Source organism: Saccostrea echinata, unplaced genomic scaffold (genome assembly GCF_033153115.1).
Source record: "Saccostrea echinata isolate AGI-Se365-2 ecotype Australia unplaced genomic scaffold, CSIRO_AGI_Sech_v1 ptg000009l, whole genome shotgun sequence".
Classification (NCBI taxonomy): domain Eukaryota; kingdom Metazoa; phylum Mollusca; class Bivalvia; order Ostreida; family Ostreidae; genus Saccostrea; species Saccostrea echinata.
The window spans coordinates 24,750,001-24,767,374 of record NW_026889758.1 but is presented as its reverse complement, the minus strand read 5'-3'; the positions used below and the strand labels follow the sequence as shown (position 1 = coordinate 24,767,374).

The 17,374-nt window shown below is 34.9% G+C and overlaps 2 protein-coding genes across 2 annotated transcripts in view; one reads left to right on the top strand and one right to left on the bottom strand.

The window, feature by feature from the left end:
• The first annotated feature begins 2,634 nt into the window (after positions 1-2,634).
• LOC133182089 (V-type proton ATPase subunit D-like) lies at positions 2,635-8,127 on the top strand. The gene is made up of 7 exons (XM_061316808.1): positions 2,635-2,768; positions 3,209-3,326; positions 3,781-3,928; positions 4,056-4,100; positions 4,751-4,921; positions 5,095-5,173; positions 7,111-8,127. The coding sequence occupies exons 1-7, from the start codon at positions 2,725-2,727 to the stop codon at positions 7,253-7,255; spliced, it is 750 nt and encodes a 249-aa protein (XP_061172792.1). The 5' UTR covers positions 2,635-2,724; the 3' UTR covers positions 7,256-8,127.
• LOC133182090 (arpin-like) overlaps positions 8,115-17,374 on the bottom strand; it is an 18,896-nt gene continuing 9,636 nt past the window's right edge. The window contains exons 4-7 of the mRNA XM_061316809.1: positions 14,673-14,888; positions 14,349-14,503; positions 9,412-10,484; positions 8,115-8,282 (exon numbers count right to left, since the gene is read on the bottom strand). Coding sequence (XP_061172793.1) covers positions 10,476-10,484; positions 14,349-14,503; positions 14,673-14,888 — 380 coding nt within the window. The 3' untranslated portion in view covers positions 8,115-8,282; positions 9,412-10,475. The remainder of the gene's footprint in view (positions 8,283-9,411; positions 10,485-14,348; positions 14,504-14,672; positions 14,889-17,374) is intronic.

Below are 17,374 nucleotides of genomic sequence, written 5' to 3'. Positions count from 1 at the left end.
AAAAGAAAAATATAGTTTATATATCGCATGTCTATCAAAGTGCTGCGTGAATTTCAAAAGGAGATAAGAACTACAGAGGTGAAATTTCTCAAAACAAACTGCACATAAATCAGAGCGATTGTTCTTATTAACCATCAGGCTCTCGTTAGTAAGTCAAGGGTCGTTTGTAGACTCTGACAGGATAATAACAGGTATTAATGAGGCCATTAACACACAGAGAAAACCTAGTTTTCATGCTCTGTTAGATCGACTTACCTTCTGAAGGGAGCTTTCGTACATCTATATGAAGGCCAAATATCTAAGTCCATTCAGTGTTTGTATCTCAATGTATAAAATGATCAATGTTTTGTTGCATTTTTATTGTCTGTGTCACTAGCTTGATCTTTATCCTCATATTGCAAAAACACAAAAAGCTTTTTATTTATCCACGGCCTGACAATACATACATACTTATACATGTATATGGTTTCGTACCTGCTTATAGGGCATAGGGTTCAAAGGTCAAGGTCAGGTTAGTGAAAATGTATTTAATGGTGTTGAGATAATCAAACGACTGCCATTCTTTTGTCAGCCTCATACTTGGTAGAAAGAAGTTATAGAAAGAAGCTTGATTTTAAAAATCAATGGGTCGAGGTCAAAGGCAATAATTTTGAATGTAAAAATGTTTTAGACATGATTGACAAAAAACTGGTTTGTCTCTTAGACTCTTGCTTGCTACAGAGATACTCTCTGACCAAGCAAGCTTTTGATTTATATACATGTATAATGCAAATTTGGTTTCTGACCGCGAGATCAAAGTTACTGATAAATTTTAATTAACAATGTAATGGACATTATTTAACGGGTATAGTGAGTTAAGTCGTATACTTGCCATAGATGCTGTCAAATTGTAAACGTCATTGAGCGCGTAGTAACACAATACAGATGTGCTAGAAGGCAAGACTTGGGAAAGTGTCAGTTAGTATCGTTGGATGTGGTGATAGGTACACGACAAATTCTTAACATTTTTTTTAACTATAGAAATCGTGTCCTTAGATTAAAACACAAACTAAAACGGAATGTTATGCTTCACATTGCCTTTTTAAAAAGAAACCGTAGAATGTTTCAGAGAACAAATAAACTAAGATTCGAGGGCATATAGTTTTTGCTCTGTCCGTCCGTTCCGTCTGTCTGTCTGTTTGTTTGTCTGCAAAAACTTTAAACCTTGGCCATTACTTTTGATTGGCTATAAGTTCGTAAGTTCTATGGTCGATACAATGACCTTGTCAGCAAATACAATCTTTCATTACGTCAAATGCTGACTGACTTTTTTCATACTAATTGTTAGGCCATTATTTACACACTGAATTGTCGACGGATTTTTCCGTTATTTAATTCCCAATCATGACAAGGAGCACACGGCTGGTGTGACCGATCGGCAGGGGATGCTCACTCCTCCGTGGCACCTGATCCCACCTCTGATGTCTTAGAAGTCCGTGATTGCTCTGCTCCTATTTTGTAATGTTTAATGGACTTTTGAACTCGAATACTGTTCGTTATCGCCAGGTATTTCACTATAGCTTTGACTTTCATATAAGACCTTTCTTTGGGTACCAACGTATTTGACCTCTTGACCTTGGAGTTTGACCCTCTTTTTCAAAATTTTACCAAACTTTAACCTTGGCCATATAGAACTTCTGAACGGTTGGTGAGAGGGCTTTAATTCATACTTCAAACGTGTATTCCTTGTGACAAGATCTTCCCTTGGGTACCAACAATTTTGCCCTTGACCTTGGACTTTGACCTACTTTTGAAAAACTTCAACCTTGGCCATAAAGTAGCATATGCGTACTTTAAAAGTATTTCAGAATATTTAAAGATAAGATGAACTTAAAATCTCTTCAAAATAAAATTTCACAATATTACCGGGATAAAATGATCAAGCACCCGCCCACATGAACCATAGAGGGGGAGGGGATTCGAATCGTGGCCAACTCCTCTCACACAGAATCTTAGCTGCAGAATATGTGAATTTGTTGTCAGATGGCATAAAATTCACAACAAGCGAGTTTATAGGTCTGCATGTAGAGAAAGGGTTAAGTGGTGGATAAAATATACATATTGGTTATAGAATATGTCTAGAATTAGGGAATGAATTGATTGACCAATGCAGGAAAGTGGCGAAATACATCCCCAAAGTGCGCAGAAAATCTTGCGCCGTAAATATTGCACCATATTTGCATTACGGGATCTGTAGCGTTATGGTCAAATACTAATGTAAAACTATAACGCTACACATGGTTCTGCAGCTAAGTAACCTACAGTATAATATTATTATTATGCAAAAAAATTATTTCAGAAACATTTCGGGAAAAAACTCATGGGTTCACTCTTGATTTCGTTGTAACCACTTCCTTTCCCTTCATAGAAATTTAGCAATTTTAGGGGAGGGGGGATAGATTTGATTTGTCAGGTATTGCTTATCTCCTTATATTTAGGTGGACTAATAATTAGTAAACCCCCCTCTTCAAAAAAGTTTGGGGATAAGCCCCCTTGCAATATCAGCACCTTTTACATCCTCTCTATCTTAAAAAAGTCCTTTAAACCTGCACAAAACATACATATATGGTTATTACATTGTTATTGCGGAATTAAAATTTGCTTACAGATTCCTTCGAATTTTAGTTCCACTTCCTGTAAAATCACGTGATATTGACATGTGACCAAAATCTTGGAGCAGAAAAAATGTCGGGAGCTGGTGACAGAATAAACATCTTCCCTTCACGAATGTAATCATAAATTTATTTTTCTATGCAATTTATAGTAGTATTAAATAATATGAAACAAATACTAATGCTTATAAAGTCAGACAAGAGACTATAACTAAAAGTTGTTGATTGTTACTTTGTTAAATGTTTATGCTGTTCATCATGTTCATATTCCATTTACGTTTGTTACTTCGGAGTTCCAGGTTGTATTTCAAAGAATCACCCTTATCCAATATTTGTACATTTATTTTAGATTGAAGTGAATTTACTGACTTTTTATGTTTATTTTTGACATGTAAGAAAGGTACCACATAAGCAAATGTTTGAGTATTGTTTGTTCAACGTTTTAACCGTGTGAAGTTAGTGCAGATGTTTAATTTGTGAAACTATACTGTATGTAGAACATGAAGATGGTGTGACACTACAATAAATGAATAATATGTACCTGTTGTTGTTCACAGGGCCATGGCCATTATGAAGGGAAGACTAAAGGGAGCTCAGAAGGGCCATAGTTTGTTAAAGAAGAAAGCTGATGCTCTTACCATGAGATTTAGAGCTATCCTTAAAAAGATCATAGAGGTATGAAAACATTCATAAGACTCACACACAAGATAGTTGATGAACAGTAGAGTTAGATACATTATAACAAAAGGTACACGAAGCACAGTGTGTTAAGTGAGTTACCTTTCCCCTTCATACATATGAATATGTAGATTAGACCTTTTTGTGGCTATCAACATAAAGTCCATGATTAGTTTACAATATCATGAGGCTTCATTGTAAAGTTATATCATGATTGTTCTTGTGGAAGTCTATATTTCTTTGTTTGAGTAAATATTTTATTGCTATTATGGCCCCTAAATCATGTGGCAAACTAGAATATGGATGTTGCACACACATTTTGATCTAATCAGATAAGAAAAGCTCACTAAGCTTTTAGCTTAGGTAAGCTAGTAAAACTTGTAGTACATGTTAATGAAGTAAAATATTTGTACTTAATATATTGGTACAATTTATATTTTGCATTTTGTAGACAAAAGTGTTGATGGGAGATGTAATGAAGGAAGCAGCATTTTCTCTGGCTGAGGCCAAGTTCACATCAGGAGACATCAATCACATGGTTCTACAGAATGTCAACAAAGCTCAGATGAAGGTCCGCTCCAAGAAGGACAATGTAGCAGGTATAATGATCAAAACAATATATCTCTAGCAAGAAGTTCATATGTATTTTGGGTTGTAGTTCTATAACTTGTAAATTTTGTGGGCATTCAAATGTAAGAGAGTTTTGAATGATATGCTATTTTCCAGGTGTGATGTTACCTGTGTTTGAAAGTTATCAGGATGGATCTGACAGTAAGTCTTACCGATAATATGTCCATTATCTCTGGTTATACCTCTATTGTTACCAATTAACCTCCATCGTTACTGATTATACCTCCATCATTACTGATTATAACTCCATCATTAATGATTATACCTCCATTCTTACTGATTATATTTTTATTATTACTGATTATACCTCCATCGTTACTGATTATACTTCCATTATTACTGATTATATCTCCATTATTACTGAAGATACTTCCTTTGTTACTGATTATACCTCCATCATTACTGATCATACCTCCATTGCCCTAATCACCACTAGGTTAATTGTTAGGAGGTGACTGATGTGGCACCATTAAACACAGTACATGTACATGTATTTATTGTGGATAAATTTCTGTGTTCTGCTCTGTGTTTGGTTTAAAGGCCTAATCTGATTGTACCTTTTCAAGCTCTTTAATACCCCCTTAACTTACCTTGGTGAAGTAAATAGGTTTCCACAGCATATTACAAAGCAATTGTGTAATTAATATAGAAGTAATATAACTACTGGTGAGGAAAAGTACTATAGATAGCTGAAATCAGAGATAGAGTGGCTTAAACCATTGAAGTAATATAAATATCAAGATCTTTTCTGTTTCTATAAAATTCAAGCATTAATCCACTGATTTTGACAGGTTATGAACTAACTGGTCTCTCCCGGGGAGGGCAACAGATAGACAGATTGAAGAAGAACTATGCACGTGCTATTCAGTTACTGGTGGAGCTTGCTTCATTGCAGACATCTTTTGTAACATTAGATGAAGTTATAAAGATTACGAACCGCAGAGTTAATGCTATAGAACATGGTAAGATTGAGTCTTGATTTCATATTATAACAAAAAGGAATTTTTTTCATTTAAAATTAATAGTTAGACATTTATAAGAAGTAAATTTTCAACAGGGTCAACATTGATCCCTGGACCCCTGTAAATTGTGATCAGTATTTTAAATACTCCTGAATATTGCCATTATGTTTCAGTAATCATTCCCCGCATTGAGAGAACTTTAGCATATATTACCTCAGAGCTTGATGAAAGGGAAAGAGAGGAATTTTACAGGTACATAAATTGTTTCCCTTGGAAAGCTATCATTTTTACATGTCCATATACTGTTTTATTTAAAGGAAACACATCATTAAAGAAAAATATTGATCCTTTACTAGAACATAAATGCACAACATCTATTTATAGCATATTTAAGCTTACTCTAACAAAGTTTGGGGAGCTTATGTAATACCCTCAGCATCAGTGTCCCAGATAAAAGTTTTGGAGCAGATTTCTTTTAAAGTACTTCTATGCCCTATATTGATCAGAGATGCATGGATGATGCATCTAGTGTGTATCGTATCAGGTTTCAGATGCTGCATCTTCAGCCAAAGAATGACCAGGTTAATGTTTTTTAAAGCAGGTTAAAATTTTTGGAGCCTATTTCATTCCACAGTTGCTATAAGCCCTATGTTGACTAAACTTGCTTGGATGATACATCTAAGGATGCCGGATCTGACCTACATTCTCTGGATGAGTGGCCAGGTTTAAGTTTTTGGAGCAGGTACATTCCAAAGTAACTAAGTCTTTGGTGACTAAATTTGCATGGATGATGCAACTAGGGATGCACATTATTGAATTTGCATAGGATGTTGGATTTGAAATACATTTTCTAGATGAGTTACCAGTTTAAAGTCTTTCTGAGCAGGCTCAAGCCCAAGTAACTACATGTATAGCCTCTTGGTGACTAAGCTTGCATGGACGATGCATCTTAAGATGCACACTACCAGAATTGCTTCGAATACTGTAATCTGACCTACATTTTCTGTGAGATTAAACCGGTTTTAGTTTTTAAAGCAAGTTGATCCATTCCCAAGTTGTATACACGTATAAACCTTATATTGAATAAACTTGCTTGCATGATGCATCTAGGGATGCACACTACCAGACTTGGGGTAGGATGCTGGATCTGACCTACATTTTCCAGATGATTGAACATCTCTCAGTTTTTGGAGCAGGTCAATTGCCTAGTAACTATAAGCCCTGCCATGACAAACTTGCATGGATGATTCATCTTAGGGATGAAACCATCTTCAGTAGCCAAGGGTTTCTGATCCCTACTCTCCTCACAAACCCTTGGCCTGTGGTGCTATCAAGTCAGGATTGTTTACGTCACATGATCTTGAATCTTACCACATATGCACAGCTTGCGTCATTGAAGAAACAAAAAGGGTTTTTAAAAATTTAAGAATTTAAAGTATGATTTTAATACAAGCAGCAATCGAGTGATGTTTATTTGTTATTTAGGGTGCAAATCTATGTCTGCAATATAGATTCCTGATCACATTGTGTGCAAATCAGCTCACTGTTGTATGACACCTTAGCTATTTATAGAATGACGTTTTCTCACAGATTATTGTCAACCTTTGATTTTCATTCCTGAGACTATAGAGTCACGTTATACCCGAATGGAGATATGTCATTTACAAAAGCAATCAGCTGATTGATCGAAGGATATCAATAAACTCCAATCACAACTCGAGAAAATAATCCCAACTTTTGATAGCACCACAGTCCAAGAGTTTGTGAGGAGAGTAGCAGATCAGAAACCCTTGGCTAGCGAAGATGGGATGAAACCTACCAGGCTTGCTTCTGATTCTGGATCTGAACTACCTTTTCTAGACGAGTGACCAGATAGAAGTTTTTTGAAGATTACTATAAGCCTGACCAAATTTGCATGGATGACTTGGTTCAGAAAATGTTTTTCAGATCAAGTCTAGTCTTAAATAACTAAAAATCCCACCCAGACCAAACTTGCATAAATGTTGCATCTAGAGATGCACACTACCAGAACATTTGTTTGGTGTGTGACTTTGCCTACTTTAAAGATAACATTTGAGGTGGACTTTGTAATCATTGACTACCTATATTTTTCATTCTTTTTTTCAATCATCAGAGACAATGTAGCTTAGTTACTTTGTTGGACATAGTTTATAAGTTTATCTTTTAAGGTTGAAGAAAATTCAGGAGAAAAAGAAGAAAATTCGAGCAGAGGCAGATGCAAAAGCAGCTCTTCTGAAAGCCCAGAATAAGCTTGAGGAGCCGACCAGTCTAATAGCAGAGGAAAGAGATGAAGACCTACTGTTCAATGATTAGTGACAAATTAGTTTTAGTAGCATTATATGTATAAAATTGTATCCGATATTAACTGGATTTGTCAAAGCTTCCATGACACATAAAGTACAAATAGGTTATATCCAGTGGGTTATAAGGCCAGGTATATAACTATCCAAATATCATATGTCTGCTAGTAAAGTTCACCCAACTGTAATGACTGGAGCTGATGAATCTGGACTTGGAAAAGTGTTGTTTAGACCAGTACTTACCATGTAAACAAATTATGTGGTGTTAGATCATACCAATTCATTGTAAAACAAACATCCACCTTTTGTGAATATGTATTTTTTATGAATTATTGAGAGCTTTGTTGGAATTTTGTTTCTTCACTCTATTTATTCTCACTACTGAAAACTATATACATGAGAGTCTGCTTGCTATTGTCAAATCCAAGAAGTGAAGAGGGATTCAACATACCGGTATATGTCAAAAAAAAAAAACCACAGCTGCTTAAGATTGTATGTAGTATATTACAATTATGATGAAGTTTGATAATAATCAACACTGTGTGAATCTAGTCTCGCCATCATTTCTTGGATGTGCTCTTTTCAAACTTGATAAGGTCAAAGAGTTTAGTAACTGGTGTTATAACCAAACCACAAGGCCAGTTTCTTGGGTTGTGACATTTTTTATGTCACTGTCCCACCTGTTGAACTGATTCAATGGCGTGCTGCTAGAAGTCATTTATTTTGTTGTAGGATTGGTTTTGACCATCAAGCATTTAGTCATTATAAATATATGTATCACATTTCATATATATTCGGGATTTCTAGTGTAATGAATGGGATAATTGTTGATCTTTTGAGTTAATTTCCTGTAATTAATAAAATGTGGAATAAATTAAAAAAAAAACAGTTTTATTTATGTCACTTTAACATACTTGTTTAAGAACTTGTAACAGTATGAACAAAATGTGTATGATAAATACAAGTGCCCCGAAAAGTGTCCATTTTTAATGATGAACAAATTCAAATCGCAACTTTTTCTACTAATGACCTTGAACTTGCTTAAGGTAGTATGGAATACCTCCACGTTATGACGTATTTCCGTTTGAAGTATTGTTTTGATTTGCATGAGTGCTTATTATCGGGTCAAAATTTGTAGATACACCGTTGAAAAGAACAATCTGAAGCCTATTTCAATGCAAGTTCTCACAAGTCGGCATTTTAAGTAAAAACAGACAAAAAAAATCGCAAGTATATAAATTTACTTATAATTGTATAACGGACATTTAAAAAAGCAAACCCCTGTAAAAGGTAGTTTCAACATTGCTGCTTTTGAACACTTTTAAGCAAAAGCTGTATTTCAATTGTTTGAGTAACTGTACAGCACCTTGTGTGCGGTGAGGCATGGATAAGTGCGATTACTTCACATTGTGCTGAATTATCACCAATCAATTATCACGTTAACCAGAGCTGGACTTTTTTGTTATTTAATTCAAGAAGTAAGTGTTTGGTCACAAATCAGCCAGCTATTGTATATAGTCCCAAAACGTTCAGATGAATGCAATTGCTCTGAACAAGACACCTCCTGGAAAGCGATTGTCCATGCATTGTTTTCAAAACCGCTCAAAGTTGAAAACTACAAAGTGCGATTTTTTTATGGTTGGGAAAAAATGCTCATCATTTCTAAAATAGCACCCAGGTTTTTTCAACCCTTGGAAAATAAAGAAGGATAACTCTTCCGCTCGGATTTTTTAATTCAAAAAATTTTAAATGCATTTTATATTTTCCATTTATATATATATTTTCAATTTGTTTATTTCACTTTGCTAACATATTAAGATACATTCTTATTGTAGACTTTCATGAAATGTTATCCGTCTGTTTTCAAGAAATAAAATTTTCCCAGTTTTTTACGCTTATTTTTTGTTGAAAATTAAAAAAATACTAAGACATATTTCTTGTCATTTTTGTTTTTATAAACACTTTATATTAGCAAGCGCCTGCCTATAATATTAAGCTTATGAAAAAAGAATTATGCAAGAAAAAAAATCGTTTTTGTATTTCTCATTAAAATAATAAAAAAATTATTAAAATTACACTTTAATATACTGAAAGGTGGGGGTATTTCAAATCCTTTTAATTTGGGTACATAAATATGTAGGAGAAGTTTCGTTTGGTATCCCATACCACCTTAAATGACCTTTGGTCAAAGTCCTAACACAGACTCAGCTCATGACTAGTCTATGCCAAGAATGAGCTTTTAATGTTTGTCCATTACAAGATAAAAGACAGGAATGAAATATTTTTATAAGTGATTTAGACTTGCCAAAATGACCTTGGTTCAAGGACATGACACACCCACTGGTCATAAATAATCTTTGTGAGAAGTATCAACTGACAATATTTTTCTATTAGAGAGTGATGGACTGTACAGGAATTATAATTTATTTTGAAAGCAACCTTGAACTTGAATTAATGATCTTGGGTCAAGGTCATAACAAAAACTTTTAGATCATAGTAATCTTTGTGTGAAGAAGGAACTTCAAATGTTTCTCCATTACAAATTCTAGACCAAATAGGTACATAGTTCACACTATTTTACACTGCCAAAGACCTTGAACTTGCCCAAATAACACTGGGGTCACTTGCCAAAATAACATTGGGGTCAGATCTTGAAACATCTTCAGGTCATATATAATTATGTGTCAAGCATCATCTTCCAATATTTCTCAATTGATGTTAATTATAAACCTTTCCTACCAATGACCTTGAACTTGCCCAAATGACTCTGGGTCAAGGTCTTGACACACAAACACACACTTTCAGAACATTGTAATCTTCATATGATGAAGGAACTTCAAATGTTTCTCCATTACAAATTATGGACCAAACATATTTTACACTTTTTTTCTGCCCAAGTCCTTGAACTTGCCCAAATAACATTAGGGTCAAGTTGCCCAAATAATACATAGTACAGAGGTCAGATCGTGAAACATTTTCAGGTTATTACGGAGGTTAATGTTTATGACAGTAATATAGAATAAACGATTTTCTGACAGGACAAAAACAGTATGCCCCTCGAACTTCAATCTGGGGGCATAATAAATAATTAATAATTAATGAACATTCCTATTCAGTAAAATACATTTGTTCTTGAACTTCTTCTTGGCAGTGGCTGTTGCTTTGTTCCTTTGGCTTCATTAGATTGATGAACTTGTTAGATGATCACTTGAGAGTTAATTTTTCCCAATTGTTCAATCATCCTACAATAGGCAATCAGAGTATGTAAATTTAAAGGTTATGGAGATATTAAAATATAGGTAATCAAAGATAAACAGAGCTCACCTCAATGAATCTCATCTTTGAGCAAGGCAAAGTCTTGCCCAAACAAAAATGTTCGGGTAGTGTGGAATGTGGATGCAATATTACTCAAATTTGGTCTAGGTAGGATGTTTCATTCCTTGGGAATGGACATGCTCTATAATATTTCCTGTTCAATCATCTGGAAATTAAATGTTAGACTCAGCCTGTGAAGCAAGTCTGTTAGTCTGCATCCCTGGATGCATCATCCATGCAAGTCTGGTCAGCATAGGACTTATAGGAACTTGGGAATGAACCTCTTTAAAAAAAAAAAAACCAAGAGGCCCAAGGGCCTTAATGGTCACATGAGTATAATGCAACACTTTTGAGGATCCATAGACTCTGAGTATAAAATAAACTGATAGATGAAGCTTAGTTGACCAAAAGCAAGAGAAATAGGATGATCAGGATCAGAGAAATAATTAGTCTAGTATTCAGTAACAACTCATAAGTAAGTTCAAATCTGCCCCCACCCCCCTTTATCACTTATCACCATGCAGACTATTAAAAAATTATTACATGTAGTACTTCTGTACTATTTTTTTTTAGCCCCATATCATAACCTCTCACATTGGCCTCTGTTGGTCGTTGAAGAACAGTTAATAAGATAATTTATTTTTGTCTCATTTTTATTTATCTATTATTTACAAGTCTACTTGATCATTAAAACTATAAAAGTACTTTTTGTTTTATACAATAAAAATTCTTGCATAATTCACTTACTAGTATTCTTATCCTTTCAAATACATTATTTACAGTGATTAATTATCAAAATTGAATGGCAAAGGGGAATAACTTCTCTTACTAGAATACAAATTAATAGAGCCCATCTTCACAATGTCATGGTTTTGTGAAATTTATCAAGGGATTGTGAAGAGGAACGATATCACAAAATCTTGGCATTGTGAAGATGATAGAGCCCTGGATAGGACCAGAACACTTGACCAAATGGTCCAGATGTTCAAAAATCTGGTAAAATTTCCTTGCTTATTAAAACTTTTACAATGTTTGCCTCCAATATGCCAAGGCGCATAGAAGATTTTCAAAAAAATAATGTATTTTCACTACAGATTCAATACAGCCCTACCCCAACACACTAGAACCCATGACCCAGGGTCATGAAAATCACAAATTTGGAAGAGGTACCCTCATCATTGTAACAATGTACTTAGTTGAAGATTTTCAAAGAATTAACACATTTTCACAATATACTCAATAGAGCTCCCCTCCCCATAGAAACACAAAAACCCCTGACCCTGGGATCACAAGTTTTCAAAATTTTGTAAGAAGCACCCTTGCTCATCATAACTAAACACTTTGTTTATCTGCTCAAGAATAAATGCATTTTCACTATATTATCAATAGAGCCCCACCCTTACACCAGAACGTCTGACCCAGGGGCCATGAAACTCACAATTCTAAAAGAAGCACTCTTGTGGATCATAACTATACACTTTGTTTCTTTGCTTTTGGCCAGGAGCAGAAAAGAATATTTTCAAAGAAATTATGCCTTTTCACTATATAACCCCCCTCCTCTTTCATCAGAACCTGACCCTGGGGCCATGAATTTCACAATTTTGGAAGAGGCATCCTAGCTTATTATAGCCATGCACATAATTTGTTTAAATAATTCCCAGGATCAGAGAATATTTTCAAAGACTTGATGCATTTTCACTATGTAATCAATAGAGCCCTGCCCTAACACCAGAACCCCTGACCCAGGGGCCATGAATTTCACAATATTGGAAGAGGCACTCTTGCTCATCATAACTATGTACTTAGTTAGTCTGTATAATACACATGAGCAGAGAAGAAGATTTTCATAGAATTAATGCATTTTCACTATATAATCAATAGAGCCCCGCCTTAACACCAGAACCCCTGACCCAGGGGCCATGAATTTCACAATTTTGGAAGTTGGAAGAGGCATTCTTGCTCACCATAACTATGTACTTAGTCTGTTTAATACCCATGAGCAGAGAAGAAGATTTACATAGAATTAATGCATTTTCACTATATAATCAATAGAGCCCCACCCTAACACCAGAACCCCTGACCCAGGGGCCATGAAATTCACAATTTTGGAAGAAGCACTCTTGCTCTTCATAACTATGTACTTAGGTAGTTTAATATCCAGGACACAGAAGAAGATTTTCAAAGATATAATGCACTTTCACTATATGTTCGATATAGCCCCACCCTAGCACCAGAACCCCTGACCCTGGGACTATGAATTTCACAATTTTGGTAGAGGACTCTATGCTTATTACAATCATGCTAACAATTTGACTGCTCAATGTCAAGGAGTACAGAAGATTTTTAAAGATTGTATTAATTTTGGTGGTTTTGGAACCACTCCTCAGACCTCGGGGGGGGGGGGGGGGGGGACCACCAAATTCATAATTTTTGTTCCCCTTTACATATAGATGATATATGCCAAAATTGGCTGAAATTGGTTCAGCGGTTCCAAAGAAGAAGCTGAAAATGTTCAAATGTTAATGCATGACAACAGACGAAAACAGATAACAAGTCACCTAAGTGACTCAGGTGACCTAAAAAAAACTTTGGTCAATCGTCTGTTAGATTTCATTCCTACATGATCATCCATGCAAGATTCAGATAGGGCTTTAAGTTACTTTGTAATGCACCTGTTCCAAAAACTTTAACCTGTTTATGTAGGTTGGATCCAGCATTTGAAGCAAGTAGGTAGTGTGTATCACTAGATGCATCAGCAATGCAAGTTATGTCACCTAAGGCTTATAGTTATTTCTGAATAGACCTGCTCCAAAAACTTAAACTTTGTCACTCAACTGGAAAATGTAGGTCAGATCCAGCATCTGAAGATATCTGGTAGTTGCATCCCTAGATGCATTCATCCATGCATGTTTGGTCCAGATATTGTTTTATATAATAATGAATCTGCTCCCAAAACTTTAACCTGTTCACTCACCAGAAAATGTATTTCAGATCCAGCATCTGAAGCAAGTCATTTAGCATTCATCCCTATATGAATCCTCTATGCAATTTTGGTCCAGGTAGGGCTTAAAGTTACTTGGGAATGGACCTGCTACAAAACCTTTAACTTGGTAATTCATCTGGAAAATATAGGTCAGATCCAGCATCCAAAGCATATCTGGTAGTATGCATCCATAGATGCATCATACATTCAAGTTTGGTCACCAATACATATACATGTACATTGTAGTTACTTTAAAATGAACCTGCTCAAAAATCTTTAACCTTTTCACTCATCCAGAAAATCAGGTCAGATCCAGCATCCAAAGCAAGTCTTATAGTTTGCTTCCTTAGATGCATCAGCACTGCAAGTTTGATCCTGGTAAGGCTTATAGTTACTTGGGAATGAGACCTGCTCCAAAAACTTTAACCTACTCCAAGAACTTTAAGCTGCCTCAAAAACATTAACCTTGTCATTCTTATGGAAAATATTGGCTGAAAATGCAGCACCTGAAACCTAAATGGTACAACAAATATACTAGATACACCAGCCATGCAACTAGGATCAATATAGGCATAAAAATGCTTAGAAAGGAAACTGCTCTGTAAACTTTAACCTGGGACACCAATGCCAAGGGTATTACATAAGCTCTTCCAACTTAACTGAGGTGAGCTAAAAAAATGACAAACAGTAAAATATGTATTTTGGCCAAATTATACACCTTAAAATAACTGAAACATACTAGTATCATGTAATGTTTCAATTAATAAATGAAATTGAATGAATTTCTGTCAACAGAAAAAGTTCCTACCCATTCATCTTCATCTACCCCCTCTGCCTGGTTGGTATCAGTGGGCTGAGAGGATTTCATCCCCATAATTTTGTCTGTCCAGGAGCTGCCTACATTCTCCCCTCCTGCAAAATTCCCCTTTGTCCTGGCCTCAGCTTCCATCCTTGCGATACTGTCTGTGAGAAGAAAATTACTGATACTAAGGTTCATATATTTACTTTTCAAGAAATTAGACCAAAATGAAATCACTAAAGAAAACATATGAACACAGTGTGATATCTTCCTTGTCTAAAATAATCAAAGACAGCTCTTTTCTTTCTGACCCCTATTTATAATGCAACTTACAAATAAATGGTCCATTTCCTGAAGTTTTCACTCGGACTGTGTCGCCCTCTTCTAGTTCTATTTTCTCTGTTTCATTCTCTTCTAACCAGAATGACAGACAGTCTGAACAGCCTCCAGGTAGCCTTGGGGATGTTATGTCAATAAGGTCACGGTGACACACTATGTCCTTGACCTGAGCAGTGCTAAGTTTATCTGATTGACCTTTGGGTTCAACCTCTGTAAAAGGATAAATACTTTTAGAAATAAGAAATATTTTATTGTGTGTTTTGAAACAGACAGGTAAAAGTGGAATTTATTTTGAAGAATTAGCAGGAAGACAATCACAACATACTGTTGCAGTCTTTAATGGGGGGAAATATCAAACATTACCACAATGATATGTAAAAGAAAACACAGAGTATGGGATTAGGAAATGAAGATTAGAAGAAAATGAAGTCATCACAGTTTAAAATAACCTGAGGACTGAAACAACATCATTAATATCATATGAAGATTTTTGTTCATGCTACTGATCAAAGTTGATATGAAATAAGTAACTAAATCAAAGAATATTTGTTTATTTTATAACATTTAAGATGTTCGAAATAAATAACTTGGGAACATGAGATATATAGATCAGCAAAGATGTTTATGCAAGAATTACCATGTGATTCTACGTAAATTATTATCTCATAACTAAAAAAACAAGAGGCCCATGGGCCACAGCACTCACTTGAGTACCTTTGGCCTTGCTGTTTCCCCCCCCCCCCCCCGTAGGGTAGAGTGGGGTAATTTCGACCACTTTTGCTGATTTGTGGCTTTCAATCCACAAAACACGACTGCTTTCAAATGTACTAGTTTAAAAAAGATTCGGAATAAATTACATTGATTTTTTTTCTTCATATTTTTCTGCTTTGGTAGTTAAAATGCATAAAAAATAATGAATTGGTTTAAAAATAGGTAAGCATGTTGCATGGGTTAATTTCGACCGGACTTGGGGTAATTTCGACCACAACAAACATCAAAAAGAAAGATAACTCTTGCAATGAAAGTAAACTCTACCTGTCGCATTTTATTCAAAATTATGGTCCGAGAAACTATATTGCCCTATTTAGAATATACGTGTATCTATCTCTATCTCTCTCAATAAAAAGATTAAAATGGGTAAGTACTAGTATATCCATACAGTTAAGAAATGAGTTGGGTTACTTAAGCTTTTCAATACCGTTTTACAGACATCTTAATTCTCATTCTTTATTCTAAATTCTGCTTTTAATTCGCCAACTCTATATTTTAAAATTGTGATATATACTTATGCAAATAGATAAAATTTTCTCAGATTCCACAAATAATTTCTTTATGATTTTTAAATTGTCCAACCCAAAAGGAATTTTATTTAATATCGTCTTTTCACAACAGAATCATTCAGATTGTATATATCTGTATAAGGTTTGAGCATAGCATTGGAATTACGTATATTTTTCTTCACTAATTTTTACCACATACACATTCATTTGGAATGCGTTGTATTACGTATTTTACGTGTTTTGTTCATTCTTAAAAGAGATAGATCCTGAGAAATTCGATCAAGTCAATTAAATAAAGATTTACGGAAGCAAAGTCCTCTGAACCCCCCCCCCCCCCCGGAACAAAAAACAAACTCAAACAAATCATTTATTTCGTATAACATCATAGTGGGGTTTTTTTTGTTTCAAGATTGTTGTAGCTCTTTTGGTGTGTTGTTCTGATATTTTGGGTACTATTTGGATTTGTGTTTGACTGTGTGATACGATCTAAATACGACTGGTTCGTTGGTTTTCGATAGCCTCAGTCTTATCCGTCCAAGTTTACGCATTCGTAATAATGAAAAAAAATTTACAAAAACCTGATTTTTTTTTAACTTATATTTAATATTGCCTGCACCCCCTCTTTTGTTAATTTGACGGGTTTGAAAACTTTTGGATTGCTCTCGTCATGTGTTAATTCAAAGCCAGTGCCGACTCCGTGTTCTCTCGCACGTCGATCAGTGATGCACCCTCGTGAATGGCCCGGACAATATTTATAGCAGGCATGCATATGATAATTAATCTGACATATTTTTTTTTTAATATAAAAGGTTATATGTAGATAATATTGTACATATAAAGTATAATCATTTTTTTAAAGATCTAACTCTGCATTGCATTAAACAGCTGTTAAAGACAACTTATACATATTTCAGAATAAGTGGTCGAATTTACCCCGCGTCCTTAAAATCAGTAGGGGTAATTTCGACCAATATCAAATGGAGGTTTCTTGTGCATTTTGAGAGAAATCCAAGATAAATTTGTCAAATTCTGCAACTTAAAGATATTCCAAGAAAAAATAAAACAATTTTTATTTAATTCGTGCTGTAGACTGCTGAACAAGGTTAAACTGAAATAGAGGTTGTATGAGTTGTCTCTCTTGCATTTCCTTGATCAAATCAAGTGCACTGAAGACGGAGACTTCGAGCGTCAAACTGGAAACATAAATAATAGTAAAAATATTATTTATATCTCTGATCAAGCCATATTTGCGATGAATAATTATACTAGGACACACAATTTGAGGAATAGTTTTCTATAATTACGAATAAATTAAACTTGTCTCAACACTACCGTAGATCTTTGTGTGGTGCTGTGTTCCTGTGGTCGAAATTAAACGGTGGTCGAAATTACCCTGACTTACCCTAGTACTTATTG